The 20,186-nt window shown below is 40.2% G+C and overlaps 4 protein-coding genes across 5 annotated transcripts; 3 read left to right on the top strand and 1 right to left on the bottom strand.

The window, feature by feature from the left end:
• Positions 1-765: 765 nt before the first annotated feature.
• LOC137935027 (protein LIFEGUARD 4-like) lies at positions 766-2,364 on the bottom strand. Its single transcript, XM_068779655.1, has 4 exons — positions 2,112-2,364; positions 1,505-1,618; positions 1,140-1,297; positions 766-1,054 (listed from the first exon to the last, which is right to left on the bottom strand). The coding sequence occupies exons 1-4, from the start codon at positions 2,362-2,364 to the stop codon at positions 848-850; spliced, it is 732 nt and encodes a 243-aa protein (XP_068635756.1). The 3' UTR covers positions 766-847.
• A 2,744-nt stretch (positions 2,365-5,108) lies between these two features.
• Positions 5,109-6,823, top strand: LOC137934808 (chlorophyllase-2). Its single transcript, XM_068779344.1, has 2 exons — positions 5,109-5,459; positions 5,928-6,823. The coding sequence occupies exons 1-2, from the start codon at positions 5,220-5,222 to the stop codon at positions 6,600-6,602; spliced, it is 915 nt and encodes a 304-aa protein (XP_068635445.1). The 5' UTR covers positions 5,109-5,219; the 3' UTR covers positions 6,603-6,823.
• Positions 6,824-8,124: 1,301 nt separating this feature from the next.
• Positions 8,125-9,802, top strand: LOC137934511 (uncharacterized). Its single transcript, XM_068778897.1, has 4 exons — positions 8,125-8,548; positions 8,702-8,884; positions 9,094-9,335; positions 9,426-9,802. The coding sequence occupies exons 1-4, from the start codon at positions 8,261-8,263 to the stop codon at positions 9,673-9,675; spliced, it is 963 nt and encodes a 320-aa protein (XP_068634998.1). The 5' UTR covers positions 8,125-8,260; the 3' UTR covers positions 9,676-9,802.
• Positions 9,803-12,643: 2,841 nt separating this feature from the next.
• LOC137934045 (BEL1-like homeodomain protein 7) lies at positions 12,644-19,677 on the top strand. 2 transcript variants are annotated; one of them, XM_068778240.1, is made up of 5 exons: positions 12,644-13,247; positions 14,262-15,398; positions 17,719-18,098; positions 18,580-18,640; positions 18,719-19,677. In XM_068778240.1, the coding sequence occupies exons 2-5, from the start codon at positions 14,385-14,387 to the stop codon at positions 19,376-19,378; spliced, it is 2,115 nt and encodes a 704-aa protein (XP_068634341.1). In that variant the 5' UTR covers positions 12,644-13,247; positions 14,262-14,384; the 3' UTR covers positions 19,379-19,677. The 2 variants fall into 2 exon arrangements, with proteins under 2 accessions (XP_068634341.1, XP_068634342.1); XM_068778241.1 differs by lacking the exon at positions 12,644-13,247 and adding an exon at positions 13,274-14,065.
• Positions 19,678-20,186: the final 509 nt, after the last annotated feature.

Here is a 20,186-nt window from a genome sequence, read left to right as displayed (position 1 = left end):
GGAAAAGAGAGCTTCTACGTTCCAGGAGCAGGGGGGCAAGATGAGTTGCAGAATGATCCGGATTGGCAAAATTTCCAAACGAATATGAGGACGACAAGACAAAATCTAAAGGGGGTATCGGAAAATTTACTATTAAAGGCAACTGATTTTCCAATTCCAACGAGGAGAGAATGCAGAACGCAGCGCGAGACGTGGTACGAGGAGCGGAATTGACAACGGGCTGTTAGAAACAGGACCCTGACGAGGCGATGACTCGTTTCCCAATCATAAGCTGATAGAAAGTGCGCAAAAGATGCAGATTTCTTGTGCGTGGAGTACTAGAATTAGACACGTTTGCACTATTTGCTGAAATGCCTCCGCGATTTTCAGACGTACGCTATGAATGGACAAATGGTTGAGACTGATCCAAAGAGTTTCTTCATAATGTCGCTCATAGATCCTAATTAACATAGTTCGTTTTTTCATATTGTGTCTAATATGATATACACGAAAAGGACAGAAGGTGGTGAAGTTCGATGAAATAACAGAAAATGAGTTCAATTGCTCATCAGAAATGAGTTCTGTAAGTGCTTTTCTACGTCTCTGATCAAAGTTGAAAACCAAATTGCTCATCGATTTCTCAGCTCTTCTTTTCTTTCTTCCGACTCAAAGCCGTCGATTATGTAAGAAAAAAAAACAGAAAATTACGCACCACAATCATAGCACTTTCTTCTCCACTCTCATATAAACTGTTGGAGGTCATCAACGGAATGTACAAGTTGCAGAGACGGAAAAAGATAACAAGGGAAAAATATTTACAGCGTTGCTAGGAAACTCGTATACATTTCCAAAGTAAAGAAAATGGCGCTCAAGTCTCGGCTGCTCTGAAAACCAGAAGAAGCATCTGAAACAGGTTAATAATGTCCAGATACAGAGCCACAGCAGCCCATATGTATTCATCGTAGGAATATCGTTTGATTAGGTTGTCTGTATCGTAGACGATGTATGCAGAGAAGATGAGAGCAGCCAGACAGCCGTATATCATGGTCGTGATCCTCCCCATCGGGAACAGCATCTGCAAGGTTAAAAACAGTTAAAAATAGAATCGGGAATTTCAATTTTCAAACGGTTCCGCAGCTACAGGGTGCTCGGTTTATTACCTGAATCAGACCGAACACAATCAGAGCGATGAGAGAAGAAAAAAGGAATGGCCCCAGAAAGCTGAAATCCTTGCCTCTGCTCGCAGCCCAGAATGTGTACACGGTGAGACTTAAGACCACCACAGCAGTGAGAATGGCTGCTTCCAGAATTACCATTCCTGTTTTGTCAATAGTTCAACAGACCAGTTAGATGGTATCACGAAGAGAAGAGAATGCATAGCAGGGACCCCATTTTTAATCAGTACAATAACAATTTAGAACAGCAATGCAGCTAATTCGGGACACTAATCACAGTAAAGGCAGGCAACTGCAACGAAGAAGATGAACAGAGAGAGAGAGAGAGAGAGAGACGATAGGATCGTTACCGCTTGTGAATGCGCAAATTATGCCGATGGCCATGCTGAAGGCGACTGTAAAGAGGCCGAGGAGAATGAAATTGACCGGGTGCTTCTGATAATAGTAAAACAGGGGACAGAGAACTGCAGCAATAGAAAGATAAACAAAAAACTGGAATCAGAACTGTCACATGAAAGAGGAAACATAACAGCGTCATTGATAGGAAATAAGAACCAGATCAAGTGTTAAGTATACACAGCAGAACGCCTAGATGGGTATCTGAAAAAAATACGTTTCCCACTCATTTACCCGGCACACCAGTTCTTAAGAAATATCATCGCAGGCCAAAAAAATTTAAAAAAAATTTAAAAATCAAATCGACAGGAAATAAATGATTTGAGAATTCAGTACTTTCGAATGGACAGGAGAAAAAGTCGAAAATAAGAGTTCCATTAGAGAAGATAAAAATAAGATGATACAAGTAACAAAGAAAGTCTCAACAAAGGAATTATTGCTGATATATCATTGCCAAAATTTTCATAGAAAGAAATGGAAATACTCAGTAAAAGAACAAAGCTTCAACAAATTACAAAAAACAACATGATCGAGTCTAAGAATTAAGACTGAAATCAATACCAATGAAAGGCAGGATGACGATGAAAATATAAAGCCCGAGCCCCTCCGAAGTGGTAACAAAGAAATTAGCGATGGGACGAACCGAGACCACAACAGCCGCCACGGCAACGGTACAGAGCAACTGCACCGCCAGAATACAATACACCTTCCGAATGAAGGACCATCTCAACTCCGGCGTATCCAGCATAATCGGATACAAAGCCCCCGTTCCGGCCTCAACATCTCCATTCTTCGCGTAGTGCGGCACCCACATCTCCGCTACACTCTCTTCTAATCAATCAAACACTCAAGAACCCAGAAGAGAAACCAGTCTGACCCACGACGAGAATAAGTTTTACAGTTCAAGAGGCTGCAGTTGTAGCATCCTGAACAAAGGCTGGGATAAATAGAAGAAGGCGGAGGAGCAGGGGAGAAGTTTCGAGACGGGGCAGGGTGGTTCGACGGAGTTCCGATGCGCCGAGTCGTATCAGCGTGCGAGTACAGGCTGTTGACACGTGGCGGAATTTTCGTTTAGACGAGGGAAGGGAGTACGTGCTTCTGGGGTTTTCTCTCGATTCGTTGAGAAGTAAACTTTTCATCTTTTGCGAGACTTCTCTGTGTCTGTTCTATTTGCCGCTTACCAGGAAAAACAGAAAGGAAAAGAAAAAGAAGATTTTCCTTTTCATCTGCCTTTTAATGGCGACCGGAGAGTGCGCGAAGAATCGAAGATGGTGGAAATTCAGCTGCATCTTCTTGTTCTTTAAAATGCTATACTTAACACTTAGATACTTCTCCGTGCATCTTCGAACATCATAAAGCTGGTTTACGTCTCCGTGATCATTACACTGTAAGTCTGCAACATGAAAAAAAAAAAAAACTATTATTATGAAAATTCCACTTTAATAACTTGAACTTAAGAATTCATCAGTTAAAAAATGATTTCATTTTTCATCAAATAACTACCGTTTTTTCTATTTTTTTATGCTGTCGGAATTGGTTGCGTTCTGTGGCGAAGAACAGCCGACAAGAGACCCTACTCAACCCTTCAATTAGCTTTGAAGCTAATCAACAAAGAAGAAAATCCATGATTTTTCTAGAAGTTCGAGAAGCCGACAGCCATTAGTGTTATGTTTTATATAAAACCCACAAAACCGGAATTCGATTCTGGATTTCTGATCTCAGCATTGCAGTTATGAAAAAATTTCTATTTAAATTTTGTTTATTATTAAATGACCGGTTTGATATGAGTATTTTCATCGTTTTGATCGATAAGGACGAAGGAGTAATATAAAAAATAACAAATAAAAGAATGAACGATATTATAATAAATCCGGTCAAAACAAATCCCAGTTTGCAGAAGATTCGTGTTAGTTGTTATCTTCTAAGGCTTTGATCAGAGGAATTCTTTGTCCCACTTGTGGAAGATCATCACCAGTTCTGCATACCCCACTGTTACAGGAATCATTTATTCATAATCCTCTTAAGCCTCTGCAATCAATGATAAAACGAACCAGCGTACTGTCTCCAACTCCTCGATCTCGTTAGCAATAACATCCTTGCGTTTGCGTCTCGTACGCATTTCAGATGAACAGCTCTTTTGAAGGAACAAAACGTTCCTTCCTCCATTAACATCTGCAACTGCCTCTCGTCGCCTAGTCTTGATCATCTCAAACCGCGCGAAACACGAAGGGGGGAAATTACCCTTTTTTTAACCCTCAGAGAGAATGCAGTTGAGAAAATCCAAACTGAAGAGGGCGATCAGAGACAGAGAGGGAGCAACAATGCTCCAGAATGTGTTCGAGTTGGGGAAGCATAAGCCAGTCCCATGCACTCCGTATAGCCCGCCGTCGTCTCTGAAAATCTTCATTTAACAAGAATAGTTAACTTCTTGGGTACACCACACCGTATGTCCTATTTTTTCAGCAAAGTGTAAGAAAAGGTTGAAAGAGAGATAAAGAAAGTGGTTTTGAAAAAAAAAAATGAGCAATTGAGGGAAGAATTGAAGAAGAGAGAAAATGGAGGAGAAGAGAGCTCGTGAGGAAATGGAGTATGGTTAGGGCACGAGTAAGAGAGGAAAATGGAAGCAAGAGAGTAAAACAAAAGAGAGGTATGTTTTTGCGTTAGCCAAATTTCTTTATATTTATAATTTCTCACATTCTTAAATTAGGATACTAATTACAACAAATAAGAAATTCGAATTCGTAATAGAAAACTCCTCACCCTCTAAACATGACTTTCTAACTTGAGACTTCCTTATGGAGGCTAACACTCCCTCTCCTTCTTGCTTGGAGTCCAAGGCATGCTACAAACTTTTCGTTTTACCCTAAATTTTATTTTTTAAAAATAACTTTTAATAAAAAAATTATCAACTCTATCATTCGAATGGTTGGTCTTCTCAGATGTTTCTGTTGCTGCGCCATTCCAACACTTCATGGATCATTCCAATGTTAACCGTTTTCATGAGAAAAGGTTTTTCATAGAGACACGATTGGTCTCAATTGCCTGCAGTTACAACTCCATCGGTAACAGGATGCCATTAATAACCTTGATGGAAGGTTGCAATGGAATAATCTCTACGGTTTTCGTCAGTCACTCACCCTTTAGTTTACACCATCGCTGAGAGTGTTTGGAGAGTGGAAGTGAATTTCTATTCTACGGATTCTGTTCGTACGGCTGGAGGTATGTTTTTGGGTTATTTCCGTTTATATTTATACTATGAATTTAATGACGTTAGAAATTCATGTTTAAGCTTACATCCAATGGTCGTTCCAAATTTCTTAAAATCTTTGCGATTGTTTGGGGTGCTGAAGAGGACCGACCATTCGAATGCTCAGTTCTTTTCTGGTTTCAGGATCAGGTCTCTTTGTTATCAGTTCATTCCGGACCTATTCTTGTCTTCATTGGAAGATATTGCCGACGAAAGAGAGTATGCTTCCAAATTTGTCCCATCGATATCTCAAAAACTTCAAATCTACCAACAGAGAAGAGAGGCCATAAAGGCTACACGACCCCAAATAACTCATCTGATTCCTGTCGATAACATTATAAAGGTAACTGTAATCCATGCCTCAAGATTGAAAGGGATGAATATACAGATTTTTCTAGGAGAAGATAAAGAGCCGGTAAAACATGTCTCCGGCAGATATTTTCCATGCCGGAAACCATACTGTCTCGCTTCTGCGGAGCGAACCTGGTGCTTCTTCCTTCTCTTTGCCGTCTCCTCCGAAGCCCCTTTTGATAGCATCTCCGCAAGAAGCAGGAGAATACCCTCTGCTTTTGTTTCTGCATGGGTATCTTCTACACAATTCTTTCTATTCTCAGCTTATTGTACATATCGCCTCCCATGGGTTCATCGTCATTGCTCCTCAGGTGAGTTTTGAAGTGTTTCTTTGCGAGCCCTGTTCAAATTATCCTCCTTCCTGCCTGCGATCGCTGCTATGTTTTGTTTCGGTTTCCCTTCCCGTATTGATTTTAAATGATAATGTTCTCTTCAAGTGATCTTCCAATTGTTGTTTATACTAACTTTGCGGCAAGTCCAGTCAATGGATGGGCTAGTCCTGATTTGACTTTGGTTGATCTAACTTTGTCGATCCCAAATCGGAAAACCCTGGTTGCTTCCCCCAAATATAACTTATAAAAATATTTCAAATTTCTAAATGAATGTAAGAACCACAAAGAAATGCCACAAAAGACCATTAAAATAACTCCAAATGAATTTCAAAAACCTTTCATCTAACCTTGATTCTGTCGGAAGAGTAGTTTGATGCCTAATCTAATCTTCTTCTCTGTTGCTGTATATTATGGGAGACATAACTGTTTTCAATGGCAACGCCGCAGCTGTACGAGGTTGCAGGACCAGACTCCACAGCTGAGATAAACTCTGCTGCAGCAACAACAGATTGGCTCTCGGATGGGCTTGCTTCTATACTTCCTTCTCATGTACGTCCCAATCTCAGCCGGCTGGGACTGGCCGGCCACAGCCGTGGTGGCAAAGTGGCGTTCGCACTCGCGCTTGGTCACGCGAGGACTTTGCTGAAAATCTCAGCCCTCATCGGCATAGACCCAGTAGATGGAATGGATAAAGGGAAGCAAACGAAACCTCCAATCTTAACCTACGTTCCCAGGTCGTTCAATCTCAATATGTCTGTAATGGTGGTTGGATCAGGCCTGGGGGAGCTAAGGAGAAATCCTTTGTTCCCTCCTTGTGCCCCCAGAGGGGTGAACCATGAGGATTTCTTCAATGAATGTTCTTCCCCTGCATGCTACTTTGTGGCTAAAGATTATGGGCATTTGGACATGCTGGATGATGAGACTAAAGGAGTCAGGGGCAAAGCTACTTACTGTCTCTGTAAAAATGGTAAAGCAAGGGCACCCATGAGAGAGTTTGTTGGAGGAGTTGTTGTCGCCTTTATGAGAGCTTACTTGGAAGGAGATTTTCAGTATCTGAGGGCTATAAGGGATGAGCCTCAAGTTGTTCCTGTTGAGCTAAAAAATATTGAAGTTCGTCTGTGAAAATATAGCTGTATTACAACCTTCAATCTGCTACTGTGGCAATCTAATTCCACTTCGTTGGCCTTGATATGCAGTCATTCAGTGTCCATTGCAAACGTAATTCTTGGCATTGTGTAATATTTATTCAATATTTCAATCTCCCCGATCTTACACTTCCTTCTTAGTGAACAAGACGTTTTGGATTTTCAGGGGAGTGAGAGGATATGCCCCCTGAAAAATGAGATTTGGCTTCCAAAGATCTTGGAAAATCCAAATAGTTTACCCTGCAAAATAGGTTTTTCTATGGACATAAGCCGAAGGACTCTCCGTCTTGATAGAGATAAAAATGATTGAATTAGAAACATACTTAAATTATAGAGTTGTAGTCATCTATTGTCTCTGTTGTAACTCTATAAATAGTATACACTTTATTAATTATAATACAATATTATTTTACATTTTCATATTCTACATGGTATCAGAATTCTCGATCAATTAATTAGAACCAATTTGTTGTCTCTGGAAATCTTTATCGGAAGCAACCTCCATCGCTACAGGCCACTGCCGCCACACCTAATCCCTCCTCCTACACATAGTCTTCTCTATCGCCCGTCGCCGTCCACAACTGTAGCCACTGTTGTCGCTCTCCTCACCATCGCCGTCGTTCGCCCCTACGGCCACAATGCCGACCACCACCTCAGTTGAGGGGGAAATAATCCCCCCTCCCTTGCACAGCGTGCGAACTCGCACGTGCAAAAAAAATTATTATATAAAAAAACCTCACTAAAAAACCTGTTCATCCTATCCGGATGATGCAATTTCGTCCGTCCCGATGCAATTCCGTTTGCCCCAGCCGTTGACCTTCCTTCGGACGATGTGATTCCGTCTGCCCCATCCACCTTTTGTGTTGTAACTCTTCCACTAGACAATGTGATTCTATCCGCCCCAGCCGCCTCCAGTGTTGTTGCTCTTCCACCGGACGATGTGATTCTGTCTGCCCCATCTGCTCCCCTTCCACCAAACAATGCCTTTCCGTCCACCCTAGTCGTTGCTCTTCCTCCAAACGATGCGATTTTGTCTACCCCAACTGCTTCCAGTGTTACTGCTCTTCCTTCGGATGATGCGATTCCGTTTACCCTAACCGCCTCCAATGCGACTGCTCTTTTAAACCACTTCTGAGAACACACTTCCTCTTTCTGAAGATCACGATTGGATTCTATTCTCGTTCCATCTCGCGGAGACATGATAGAGATAAAGATAAAAATAATGATAAAGATAAAGATAACTAGAGATTGATTTAGGGAGAAACTAAAATTGTAGAGTTGTAATCATCGACTATTTATGTTGTAACCCTATAAATAATGTATACTGATAAATAATAATCACGATAATATTATTTTACATTTCCATATTTCTATACTTATCTAATCACTTCATGTTTGGAGATTTTTTTGCTTGCCTTCCCATTTTCACCTATTCGAGAACGAGAACAGAGGAGCGAGTGAAGAATGTGAAGAATAAAACAAAGAGAAAGAGAAAGAAAATGACGATAGGGTTTTATCAATCCCCAATGTTTCGATAAAAGGGTTGGAAAACTAAAAGGGCTGACACGAGACGAGAACAGGCTTCACTCTTTCTACACCAGACAAAGGAAGCAGCAGAGGAGAAGTTGCAGGAAGATGGCGGGGGAATTGACTCACCGGATGGTTCGAACTAACGGTATCCAAATGCACATCGCCGAGCAGGGGTCGAAGGGCCCTCTGATTCTTCTTCTCCACGGCTTCCCGGAGCTCTGGTTTTCATGGAGGAAGCAGATTCCCGAACTGGCTAAGCACGGCTATCACGTCGTCGCACCAGATATGAGGGGCTATGGGGATACTGATTCTCCCGCCGATCCTGATTCTTATACGTGTATGCATCTCGTCGGTGACATCATCGGCCTCCTCGATGCGCTCGGCGAACAAAAGGTAGGCTTCTTTGTAATAGATCTATCATCGATTATCTGCAACGAGATCCCAATCGGGAAGTTGAAGTGACGTTGACCCATGTAGATTTCTTGTGGGTTGACGGAGAGAGAGAAAATAATGCCGCCCTCTTAACCCCTTTTGCCTGTTTAACAGGCGTTTGTTGTGGGCCACGACTGGGGAGCTCTGATTGCTTGGTACCTCTGCCTCTTCCGCCCTGATCGAGTTCGTGCTCTCGTTAATCTGAGTGTTCCTTTCTACCCCCGTCCTGCGACAGTCTCACCAGTTCAAAATTTTAGGCAACGTTATGGGGAAGGATTCTACATATGCCAGTTTCAGGTCCGCTTTCCATGGGCATATCTCTGACTCTAATCCAGCTGCTCTTCTTCTATGAGGAATTTTAACAATTTCTGTAAAAGAACTCAAGAACTTCTGTGTTACCCTTTTCTTCATGGTTTCGTGCCCAAGAGATGTTCGGTAAATTTTCCTTGAGAACCTATTGGAATAATGACTGCAGTCTTGACTCAGAGTCAACATGACAATTGCAGGAGCCTGGAAGAGCAGAGAGGGCCTTTACACGCCATGATTGCTCCGAGGTCATGAAAAAGTTTCTATTGATCAACAAACCCGACCCTCTTATTGCGCCTCCTGGCTTGGAGCTAATTGATATTCTTGATGCTCCGTCTTCTTTGCCTGCATGGCTTACCGAGGAAGATCTCCAGTACTTTGCAGATAAATTCGACAACTCTGGCTTTACCGGCGCCTTAAATTACTACCGCTCAATGGATCGGTATGTTAGTAGGAATCATCTCCTTTAGATGCTTCACTGATCAATCTGAAAGAAACTCCATTTTTGATTGTTTTGTTTTCTCTGATTAAGGAATTGGGAGCTTCTGGCACCATGGCAAGGAGCAAAGATTTTAATTCCAACAAAATTGATTGTGGGGGACAAAGACGTTGGATTTGAAAGCTATAGGATAAGAGACTATGTCTTGGGAGACGCAATTAGGAGTGCAGTACCCAACATCGAGACTGTCATCATTGATGGTCACCATTTCATCCAACAAGAGAAAGCTGAACAAGTGACTGAAGAAATCTTGTCTTTCTTCAGTCAGTTATCTAAGTTATAATGATCCTGTAACACCAAGATAGATTTTCTTGAATAAGTTTATTTGGTTGCTGTAACAAAAACAGAAAAAAAATAGCATCACAGTGTGATAATCGTTCTTGAATTTGATATATTAATTGATGTTTTAATGACTACATAAGATATACATAATATTATGGGATTGTTACAATGTTGCATTTGCTGCAGAATTTGCTGTATACCCTTTTTCTCCTTATTGTGGTTGTGGCAGTAGATTAATGGGTAAACCATGGATTTGAGCTACATGGTCATTTGCTTGCAGATTGAGGGATACTCCAATGCTGACTATGCCAGGTCCAAGATAGAGAGAAAGTCTACAACTGGTGGATTTGAGCTATATGGTCATTTGCTTGCAGATTGAGGGATACTCCAATGACTATGCCAGGTCCAAGATAGAGAGAAAGTCTACAACTGGTGGATTTGAGCTACACGGTCATTTGCTTGCAGATTGAGGGATACTCCAATGCTGACTATGCCAGGTCCAAGATAGAAAGTCTACAACTGGTTGTTGTGTTATGTTGGAGGGAATTTGATTAGTTAGAAGAGCAAGAAACAAGATGTTATGACTCAATCTAATAATGAAGAGAGTATCGAATGGGTTCGATCAATTTTTCAATAGTTAGTGAACTCTTATGGGTTCAATCATTTTTGCAAGAGTTAAGCTTCCTAACCAAGGGTGCATTGGTGACAATTAAGTTGTTTATTTATTATTAGTAATTTAATTTTTTATTAACTAACTAAATATTTTAAGATAGATTGTCATTTTATTTGCCATGATTTAAATTTTTAGCTTAAACTTATGTTAGTCCCCTATGTGTATTAGTCCACATTATTGGCCTATTTGTCAGTTCTATTGAACTTTGAGTAAGAAGTGGTATTAGCATGGGTCGTTGATTAGACGGCTAAGGTAGCGTTTCGCATGTTTCACACCAAACGGTTTTTCAAATTGGATCAATTCTCTCTTATCTTTTGTATTTTTTAATTTTTAGAAAAATCCTATTATTCAAAAAACTGATTTTTAAATTAAAATATTGTACAAAAATAATTATATATTTTATCATAGTAATTAAAAAAAAAGAGTTCATGAGCCAAATGATCATCAAATTGCAAAAAAGTACAGATTCCGTATCCCTTGATGATGATGGGCAAGCCCATGAAAGAGCCCTCTCAGATGCCAAAAAGTGAACCAATCGCGTACACAACTCCGTATACTTAGAAGCAACGAGTTGGATAATGAACTCATCAAATAAGACAAAACATGATCCCCCACTTCGTAGGTACAGTGGGCCCGAGCCATGTCATTGCTAATAAACTCACGCCACCTCAGCTGCCGACACTATGCTTTTTTTCACACTTAAAAAAAAAAATACATTATTTGATTAATTTATTAATATTAAAATACAAGAATTTTATTTCAATATATTCATGCTTAGGTAGTTAATGACTCAAACTTCAGTATTTATTTATTTATTTATTTTTAAATAAAATTATTTAATGTAAATTTTATTGGTGCCGTTTCTGATTGTCTGATTCACAGTCAATGCACGTAAACGCGGGAATATAACCTCTCGTTCGTATCTTTATATATATATTTAATAAAAAGATATTTAAATTCAAATAAATTTAGAATATTTTTTGTCTTTTATGGATTTTTTTATATATTTTAATGCCGGCCGGTATAAATTGCCTACCGCGCTTACTAAAAATATTATATTTCGTGTAATTTCCTGCATGGGTCCAGCGGAGACGCTAATCGAGGTTGTTGATTTGGTGGGCCCGGTTGGATTTTTAATTAAGAACAAATCACGGTCATTAGTCTATCACTGTCATCTTATCGTCGGTTGCTACTTAACTAATTAATTATAATCGCGTCTAAGTTCTCATTGCTTGTATTTAAAGAAAACTAATCTCAACGGTTTATTTTCAACTAATCATCGTGGCCGCTCGATTTGATCGTTATCCTTAATCCCACCAACTGAAGGTTGACCGCACGTCATAGTTACTACTTAATCAGCCGATTAGATCTAAAATTAAGCTTTTGTTTTGTTGGTAAGATAACCAAATCTACTTAGTTAACCAACAAACACAACCATACAAGCCGCCCTGGCCCACGTAATCAACGGTAGAGATTCGTTATAAGCGTACGGCGTACGAGGATCACACGGGTGCATTATTTGCTGGCATGTTTGGTCTCTCGTACAGGACGTGAGGTTTTCCCAGATCGACGGAGAGCGCCGTCGGAAACCGCGAATCGGACATCCCAATGAGCGTCTCTAGATCTGCTGCCGTGAGAGAGATGAGCTCCGTCTGTCAGAGCATTCGAAAAATGAACCGTTTGTAGAAAAACTACCACCGGAACGTTACTTTACTACGACAATGCCACTCAAGTGGGCCCAGCAAAGTTTTATCGTGATGGCATCGTACCTTCCCAAATGCCAGGCCCCACCATTAGGGAGAAAAGGTAAGGATAGTAGGATGGACGATGCAGGAGAACCTTAGTGGTAGAAATGACACCAATAAGTAACCGGAAAGTGGAGGCAATCCGGAACGCTTGGATGTTATTCTGTGGGGCCCATCTCAAAACTCAAAAGGGAGTCCTCATTTTCTTAATATTATTGGAAGGTTTATCTTTTTTTCTCTCGTGTTTTAATTAATATTATTGTTCTTAATTATAAAAGATTAACAAACTGAGTTTTTCTTTTCATATTTTAGTGGTCCGGCGGGAGACGATGGTTTTATAGAAGGCGACTATGATTTCAGATGAAGCTCAAAAGAGTTGGGAGGACCACGGGAGAGGGGTATCGTGACGTCGGCGATGAGCTACGGAAAATACAAATTGGGGAGGGTCGGGCACACGGCACGGTAGAGATCAGCTGGGGAGTAGCGGGCAGAAGGGAGGCCAAAGGCCCAAGCTGAGTCAAGTGGGTCCCTCCGCCATTAAATAACCGGATTCAATCAACATTATCACCAGATAATTTTTTCATGATCGGGGAACAGCAAAAGGGATTTATCTGGTGTAGATAGATAGAGTGATGGTGTGGTAGAATGATTGGTACATCTTGATTCTGCTTTTTTTTTTTTTATTCTGTTTGGAGAGAGCGAGAGAGAGAGAGAGAGAGAGAGAGAGAGAGAGAGGTGGGAGAAGGGACGAAGGGAGAAAAATGGGTTTAAGGGAGGTTTAGGTCCACCAACTGGTAGTTACAAGATTGAACACCTTAACCAGACCAACAACAACAACAACAGGGGAACAACGGCAACGGCAACGGCAACAGCAACAAACAATTTCAGAGAAAGGGAAATGGAGAGAGGTGAGGAGAGACTCCACGTGGGAGTATGAAATATTGGGTCGTCTGATGATGGGGAGAGAGAGTATTAAATAATTGGGAGATAAATAGATTTGTGAGAGTTTTATAATTTTTTTTTGTGTCTTGTATTCGACCGATGTTAAAGGGCTTGTTTCGGATCTCGGGATCGGATTGTCTCTCGGAGGATCGGATGCGAATTCGAGCTCTCCTGCCCCCCACAACAGACACAACCTTGAGCTCGCTGTCTCAGGTACTGTTTTTTTATTGACTCTTTACTGGAATGAAACCCTCTTTTTTGTTTTCGTTTTTCTTTTTTCTGGGTTGTTTCCGCATGCATGTTCTACTGACCGGAATTGAAAGGGAAATATGAGTCATCGTGTTTAGTTAGAGTCTGTGAATTATCTGCGTTTGGACTCTGTCGTCTTATCGTCTGTCAGTTTTTTTTTTTTTTATCATATTTCTTAACTCTTGATTACTGCTCATTGTTTTTTTTTTATTTTTTTGGATTCTTGAAGGCAGGATTTTGGGGGTTTGTTTGCTCCTTCGAGTTCTCCATTTACTTGGTTTTACCGGGAATTTTTTCTCCTGATATTGCATGTCTCTTTCTACTTCGTTCCTGTTTGAAGTTTGGGGTTGTTGAATTATTTGCTTCTCGAGTGGTTAGACTTCGTATTTACAGATTAAGTTATTTCTTTTTTCTCTGTGATTTTATCTGTCTTGATTATAGGATTGGGGTTTGTGGGTCTGGAGTTTCCTGCTTTCTTACTTAAGTAAGGATTCTGTGATTTTGTCTGTTTGAGAGGAGATTTGGTTTCCAGATGGGTAGTCGAAGTTGTCCACTGTGAATATATTCCTCTCTACCTGTGGCTTAGGCTTCAGTTCAAGCATAGAGAAGGTGACAGTTTGGTCGCCGGTTCTGGTCCATCTTTTATGTATTCTCTTCTCGCGATGAGCGCTCTTAATACTCCTTTACTTGGTAGAGTCTGATTGGGGAGACACAACAGTTTTCTCATCATTTGAAACAATCGCCCATTTACAACGCCTGATGTTTAGTAAGAAAGGCCAAAGGTATGCATGCGCTGGACCATTAAGTAACGGCTGAAGGTGATGCCAAAAGTTGACAGTCAAGTTGTTTTCTCTGATTGGGAAGTTGTTTCTGTTGCTGAATTTCTGTGCAGCTCTTTGTTTTATCAAATTTTGTTTGAAAAATTCAATCTTGATCGTTGTATTTTCAGTACATCATAATTCTTATTTCTTCTTGCAGTGGAAACTTCATTCAGTGTGGAGAAACTCTTCAGAACTTCTCCAGGATCGCATGCCAGAAGACATAGGGGATTGTTTCAGGATTCTTAGTCAAAACTGAACTTTTTTTACCTAGACCATTGAAATGGCGACTTACTTCAATTCAGGCAATCAACGAGATGTCATGCCAACCCTTTACCTGAGAGAACCAGGACCTGCTTCATATCCTGAGTCATCTTCTCTTCCCAATAACATGGTTTACATTAATTATTCGTCTGCTGGGTCTTATCCAGATAATATGGGTGGGAATTCACAATCTCAGCCAGCATGTGTTGATGTTCAAGTTCACAGTTCAATGCTCTCTCAAGATTCATCTCAAGGGGCTTCAGATTCCACACAGTCTCATCACGGAATCCTTTCTAACTTGGGTTACGGAGTTTGGAGAGATGGGAGGAATGAGATGTTGTTCATGCAGCCTTCATTGACTGTGCAAGCTATGGATCCGCAGATGCATGGTGCAGCTGATACCCCAATGGATATTCAGACCCAGTTGGGAATTTTTCATGGTGGTCCTAATGTTTCAGCCATTCAAGGGCAGGGGTTATCTCTTAGCCTTGGCACCCAAATCCCATCAAGCCTTCCAATGCCATCTTTCCAGTTCCGACATGGTACTACAGACATATCTTTTGTGGGACTGCATCAGTCAACTTCAGGTGATAGAGATGACACTACTACTCGGGGCAAACAGCCAAGGCAGCCTGCTTATTCTGATCAAGGAATGAAAGGAGATGTATTGAATAATGTTCAAAGTTCATCCACTCTTAAACAGATTAATTCTGATCCTAATCAATATGCTTTAGCAAGCACAATTCCAAACTCAAAATATCTCCGAGCAGCTCAACAGCTACTTGATGAAGTAGTTAATGTGAGGAAGGCTCTGAAGCAGGATACAGAAAGGCATCAGAACTTTATGTCTATTGGTATGCAGGGCCCAAAAGAGTCTGATGGGGGATCTAGGGGTGGAAGTTCATTACCGTCTTCATCGGGAATGAGTTCAAATCCTCAAGAGGCATCTTCCAACTCCACAGCTGATCTATCACCAGCTGAAAGACAGGATTTGCAAAACAAGTTGACAAAACTTTTAGCCATGTTAGATGAGGTATAGTTTCCACCTTTGTAAGGGATTTTCTTCTTTACTTTTGTTACTCTGGCTGTGGACTATGGGCCTCAATTTCTTGTGTCCCATACTTTATTCATCCTCATGAAAATTTGGTTTTGTAAAAAACCCATTAGCTTCATATGAATTTTTTTGTTAAGCAATAGAAAAGTAATGAAAAAGGATCAGTAGAAAAAAAAGAAAAAGAAAATTGCAGTGGGCATGGCATCCCTTGAAAGGAAAACCCTTTACCTCTTCAGAGGTCTTGGAATGTTAGCTTCTCTTTTATATGTTTGCTTTGCAAACGGGCAGTAATTTGGGAGTTGCTCTGTGCTTGAGTTGTAGTGAGGCAGGAAATGAGCTCCTAGTATAACCAGGAGAATGAAAATTATTTGGATTGAAGACATTTTCTATGTTTGAACATTGTCAGATAAACACAGTATATTGTAGTAATTCTTGATTCAACAGCATGTTTTGAGTTAGTCTAATTAGCTCTAAAGGAAATTCTATGCACAGTTCAAAAGGGCAAGGAGTAAAATAGTTAGTAGTTGGAGGAGATAATAGAAGATTTCTTTAGTTTCCACAATTACAGCTCTGAAAGAGACAGCCTTCTGCTTCATAAACTCTGTCATCCCTTTAAGATGCATACATCTCATTTTCGTTTTTGGTTTTGTTTATCTTATTTCTTGGATTAGAAGGTGGAACTAAGAAGCAGCCGGTAGTCAAGTTTAAAGATGTGTTGGCCTGTCTTATATCTATTATCAAGACTCATCTCTTGTAGGCTTTAGTAAGTCTCCTATCATGTCTTAGCTTTTAAGCACTCAGACCTGTTACTTTCCTGCTCTCAAGTTTAGACTCTCTCTCTATTCACACCCACCCCCCAGTTTAGCTCTTGCCTTTTTGCCTTTCACTTATCCAGTATCAGAAGGAACAAAAACTTCACAGTGGTGGCAGATGGATTTAAATATGCTTGGAGAAACCCCTGGAAGTATTTAAGTCGATTAATGGGCTTCACTTTCCATTTTAGAAAATTGTATGACTTCTCTTTCTTTTGTAATTGTTAGATCAGTAATAAAGTATTATGAGCATCAAAATGCATAATAAATTTTAATATTTCCAACAGGAGAAAAAAATGATACCTGGTAATCTTGCTAAGTTGTTATCCCATATGGTTTTCTTGGTTCTGGAGTTTTCAGATTTATAAATGACTATGCTGTTCAAGACTTTGTTGAAACCCACGTTGTTTGAAAAACAGATCAATTAGGTAGTTTCGACAAATTTCAGTTCTTGATTTTGGGTAAGAAACTTCAGCTGAATCTAATCAGATGCTTAATTTGCTCAACATCCTTGTGAAGTTCTCTATGCTGAGAAAAGTGAGTCCAGGATCAGTGGACTTGTCATTTTAATGGAATTTTTATAATAGGCATATTCTTAGTTTTTCCACCTGTCTTCTTCTTAATGTTTCTTTGAAGCATACTAGGGGTTGTCACTCCTTTTAAATGTCTTGACTATTTTTGCATTCAATCAAGAGTGTTTTCTCAACTTCTTTTTGGCACTTAGATGATAAACTGTGGAAGCAATCACTTGTTGAATGTTTGGACATTTGGTTTTTTAGCCTCCTTCATACCCCTTTAGTCATTCTAGAAAACTCAAGAAAACTTTATTAACCTTTTCTAGTCCATGGGAACAAATACTATCTCACTTGACACACTTTTTCATTTAAATTTCTGAAATATGCTGTGGCTCTGTGGACTTGTGAGGGGTTTTCTAAACAGAGGTCTTGAGTTTGAGTTTATAACCGGATATAAACCCATTGTAATAGATACACCAGAAAAAAAAATTAATTATGGATGTTTGGGTGAGGGAAATTGTAGAATTTGGACATTTTGAAATTATGAAGAATTCTCACTGCACCATGTTTTTCAAATTAGCTTCACATTAATCCTGAATAAAGGTTGTGTCTCTATGCTGTAAGGTCAGTCATTTAATATAAATGATAACATTATAGGTGAGAATTATAGAGCAGTTAATGACTTGGTGAGACTTACCCGTCACAGTCCAGATTGAATATGTAATATGCCTGTTGTAACTCAAGCAACTTATGTGTGTTTCTCTGCAAGCTCTATGTCCTCATTGTGTACATGAACAACCATGATTATTTTCTTTTTAAAATACTATCTGGTTTCTTTTTGCTCTCCATGAAATGAGACTAATTCCATTTACCTGTAGGAGGTGGAAATGGGTTTCTCTTTTTCATGAGATGAATATCTTGTGGTTATTATTTTCATCTGATAGAATTGCTAAATCCATGTACTCATTGCAGGTTGATCGACGATACAAGCAATATTTCCATCAGATGCAAATTGTAGTCTCATCTTTTGATGTAATAGCTGGAGCTGGGGCTGCTAAACCATACACAGCACTTGCTCTCCAAACAATTTCTCGGCATTTCCGCTGCTTGAGAGATGCAATAAATGGTCAAATTCGAGCAGCCCACAGAAACCTTGGTGAGCAAGAAGGTTCAAACAGCAAGGGGAGTGGAGGGATCTCTCGCCTTCGTTTTGTGGATCAGCAGCTCAGGCAACAGCGGGCCTTGCAGCAGATTGGTATGGTTCAACAGCATGCATGGAGGCCACAGCGTGGACTGCCTGAGAGTTCTGTTTCAATCCTTCGGGCTTGGCTGTTTGAGCACTTCCTTCACCCGTAAGTCCTGAAGAAACTTTATTGTCCCAATTGAGTGGTTCGTTGGCCACACAAATTAAATTCATGTTTACTAACAGCCAGAATGTGGGCATAGGAGAAAAACAGCCAGACCATTAAGGCAGACAGCTTTTTTTTAAAAAAAGTCCAAAAATATTACTTTAAGCCCTAGTAGTCCTCTTTTCATTTATGCTCTCATTAAGAGGATAGAGAAATGTTCAGTGAAACCACCTTTTCTTAAAAGGGTACATGGTTTCCAACATTTGCCATAGACTAATACACAGGGGACCTGTTTTTTAGCATTTCTGCACATAATAAAGCATTTTCTTCTGATTGCTGGATTGTAATTTGTACCTTTCTGTGTTGGAACTCTCAAATGGTGGGTGGGCTTCCTGTACGTAGTTTGATCTCATAAAGAAACTAGATCTCTTTCCTCTTCATGTTTGACAAGTCACTTTTTTAATGTGGAGTGTTTTGTCACCAGTTATCCCAAGGACTCGGACAAAATAATGTTGGCAAGGCAGACTGGATTGACCAGAAGTCAGGTAACTTATAATCATAACCTGTTGTCCTTTTCCACTCTCTTACAGTTTAAGCTTCTAAGATTTATTCTTTTGGTTCAGGTTTCAAACTGGTTCATAAATGCACGCGTTCGTCTGTGGAAGCCCATGGTTGAGGAGATGTATAAAGAGGAGATTGGTGATGCAGAGATGGATTCAAATTCTTCATCTGAAAATGCATCCAAAGCTAGGGAGGAAGTTGGAAACTCAGAGGACAGGGATGATCACCTGAGCATGAAGTCCTCAGCTCCTGAAAAATCCCAATCCACCTCTCAGTTCAATGATACAAAATCTGATCATGTTTCAGATGTAGAAATGTCTGTCACAACGTCTGTTTTCCACCACAGTGGAGGCAAGGAGGGCCACGGTTATGGGAATGTGAAACCAAGAGACCAGAAACCCAATACTGAAGATTGTAGTCTTCTTCAAGATGCTCTTGTTCAGCCGGACGGTAATGGAAGGTTCATGGCCTATCAGATGTCTGAGTTAGGCAGGTTTGGTGGTGGGGGTGTCTCACTAACGCTGGGATTGCAGCATTGTGATGGTGGAATGACACCCGTCTCTGGTGGTCAGCAGAACTTTGTTACAATGAGAGGGGACAGCATGTATAGTGCAGCAGCTCCTGTAGTGCCCGAAGATTCTGATAATTTTGATTGTTTGGATCTGGCAAACCGGCAGCACAGGTTTGGATCCTCACAGTTGTTGCATGATTTTGTGGCTTGAGATTGGCGATTGAAAATTGGGATATCTATCAATGGCAGTTGGGAAGCTTAAGCTCTTGAGAATAAGCTGCCTGTAGAAGCTATTTGTTCCTCGGTAGGCGCTATGCTTCAAGATAAGAACGGGAACAAGAGTGTATTATATAAGAAATTAGATTGGTGGGAAGGATATAAAGATATTTGTGTAGATTTCGGTAGGCATATTTGTAAAGATAGAATTTATAATTTTGTTGTACTATGTTGAAGAAGGGAACATGTAAAATTACTTCACTGAAAGTTTATCATATATGGTATGGGATAAAGATGTCCTCTTTAAGTGCAGTAAGAACTGGACGCATGTCACAGAAACAAAAACAAACATCCCTTTCAATGCTCATTTACCATCTAACACTGCCAATTTTAATGCCTTATTCAGGGATAAGAGGCATTTTAATACAGGACCCATGTCACAGAAAGCAATTACAGTGATCATTTAATCATGCGATGCTGCCTACTTCTAAGCTCTTTCAGGAGTATTGGGCATTTGACAGACAGACTTGTTTTCTTTATTCTACTTTTAACACATTCATGGTCTGTTTTTGCTTTTTTGGTTCAGCAGTCTTAACATATTTATGGCCCTCAACAGATTCATTATTCATGTTCTGCCTTCATTGAAGGGTTCCAATCTCACTTGGGAAATTTAAGAGGGATGAAGTACTGCTCTCTAGGAAGGGTCCCATCATTTCTTAAAATGCATCAATGGGGCCGGTATTGAAATCAGTTTCAATGTATCCCTGCACTTATCGAGAATGACGTTATTCTCTTGGAACAAG

Source organism: Aristolochia californica, unplaced genomic scaffold, assembly GCF_029961685.1.
Source record: "Aristolochia californica isolate CCGP_79_NKW_82.1479 unplaced genomic scaffold, dmAriCali1.0.hap1 SCAF_6, whole genome shotgun sequence".
Taxonomy (NCBI): Eukaryota; Viridiplantae; Streptophyta; class Magnoliopsida; order Piperales; family Aristolochiaceae; genus Aristolochia; species Aristolochia californica.
This window is presented reverse-complemented; position numbering and strand designations above follow the sequence as displayed.

Excerpts from the sequence above, each read along its gene's own strand:
- LOC137934045 (XM_068778240.1), top strand. The coding sequence starts at position 14,385 with ATGGCGACTTACTTCAATTCAGGCAATCAACGAGATGTCATGCCAACC. Across the intron at positions 15,399-17,718 it reads TTTTAGCCATGTTAGATGAG|GTTGATCGACGATACAAGCA; the intron begins GTATAGTTTCCA and ends TACTCATTGCAG. Across the intron at positions 18,099-18,579 it reads TTTGAGCACTTCCTTCACCC|TTATCCCAAGGACTCGGACA; the intron begins GTAAGTCCTGAA and ends TTTTGTCACCAG.
- LOC137934511 (XM_068778897.1), top strand. The coding sequence starts at position 8,261 with ATGGCGGGGGAATTGACTCACCGGATGGTTCGAACTAACGGTATCCAA. Across the intron at positions 8,549-8,701 it reads ATGCGCTCGGCGAACAAAAG|GCGTTTGTTGTGGGCCACGA; the intron begins GTAGGCTTCTTT and ends CCTGTTTAACAG. Across the intron at positions 9,336-9,425 it reads TACTACCGCTCAATGGATCG|GAATTGGGAGCTTCTGGCAC; the intron begins GTATGTTAGTAG and ends TCTCTGATTAAG.
- LOC137934808 (XM_068779344.1), top strand. The coding sequence starts at position 5,220 with ATGTCTCCGGCAGATATTTTCCATGCCGGAAACCATACTGTCTCGCTT. Across the intron at positions 5,460-5,927 it reads TCATCGTCATTGCTCCTCAG|CTGTACGAGGTTGCAGGACC; the intron begins GTGAGTTTTGAA and ends GCAACGCCGCAG.
- LOC137935027 (XM_068779655.1), bottom strand. The coding sequence starts at position 2,364 with ATGTGGGTGCCGCACTACGCGAAGAATGGAGATGTTGAGGCCGGAACG. Across the intron at positions 1,298-1,504 it reads AATTTGCGCATTCACAAGCG|GAATGGTAATTCTGGAAGCA; the intron begins GTAACGATCCTA and ends TTGACAAAACAG. Across the intron at positions 1,055-1,139 it reads TTGTGTTCGGTCTGATTCAG|ATGCTGTTCCCGATGGGGAG; the intron begins GTAATAAACCGA and ends TTAACCTTGCAG.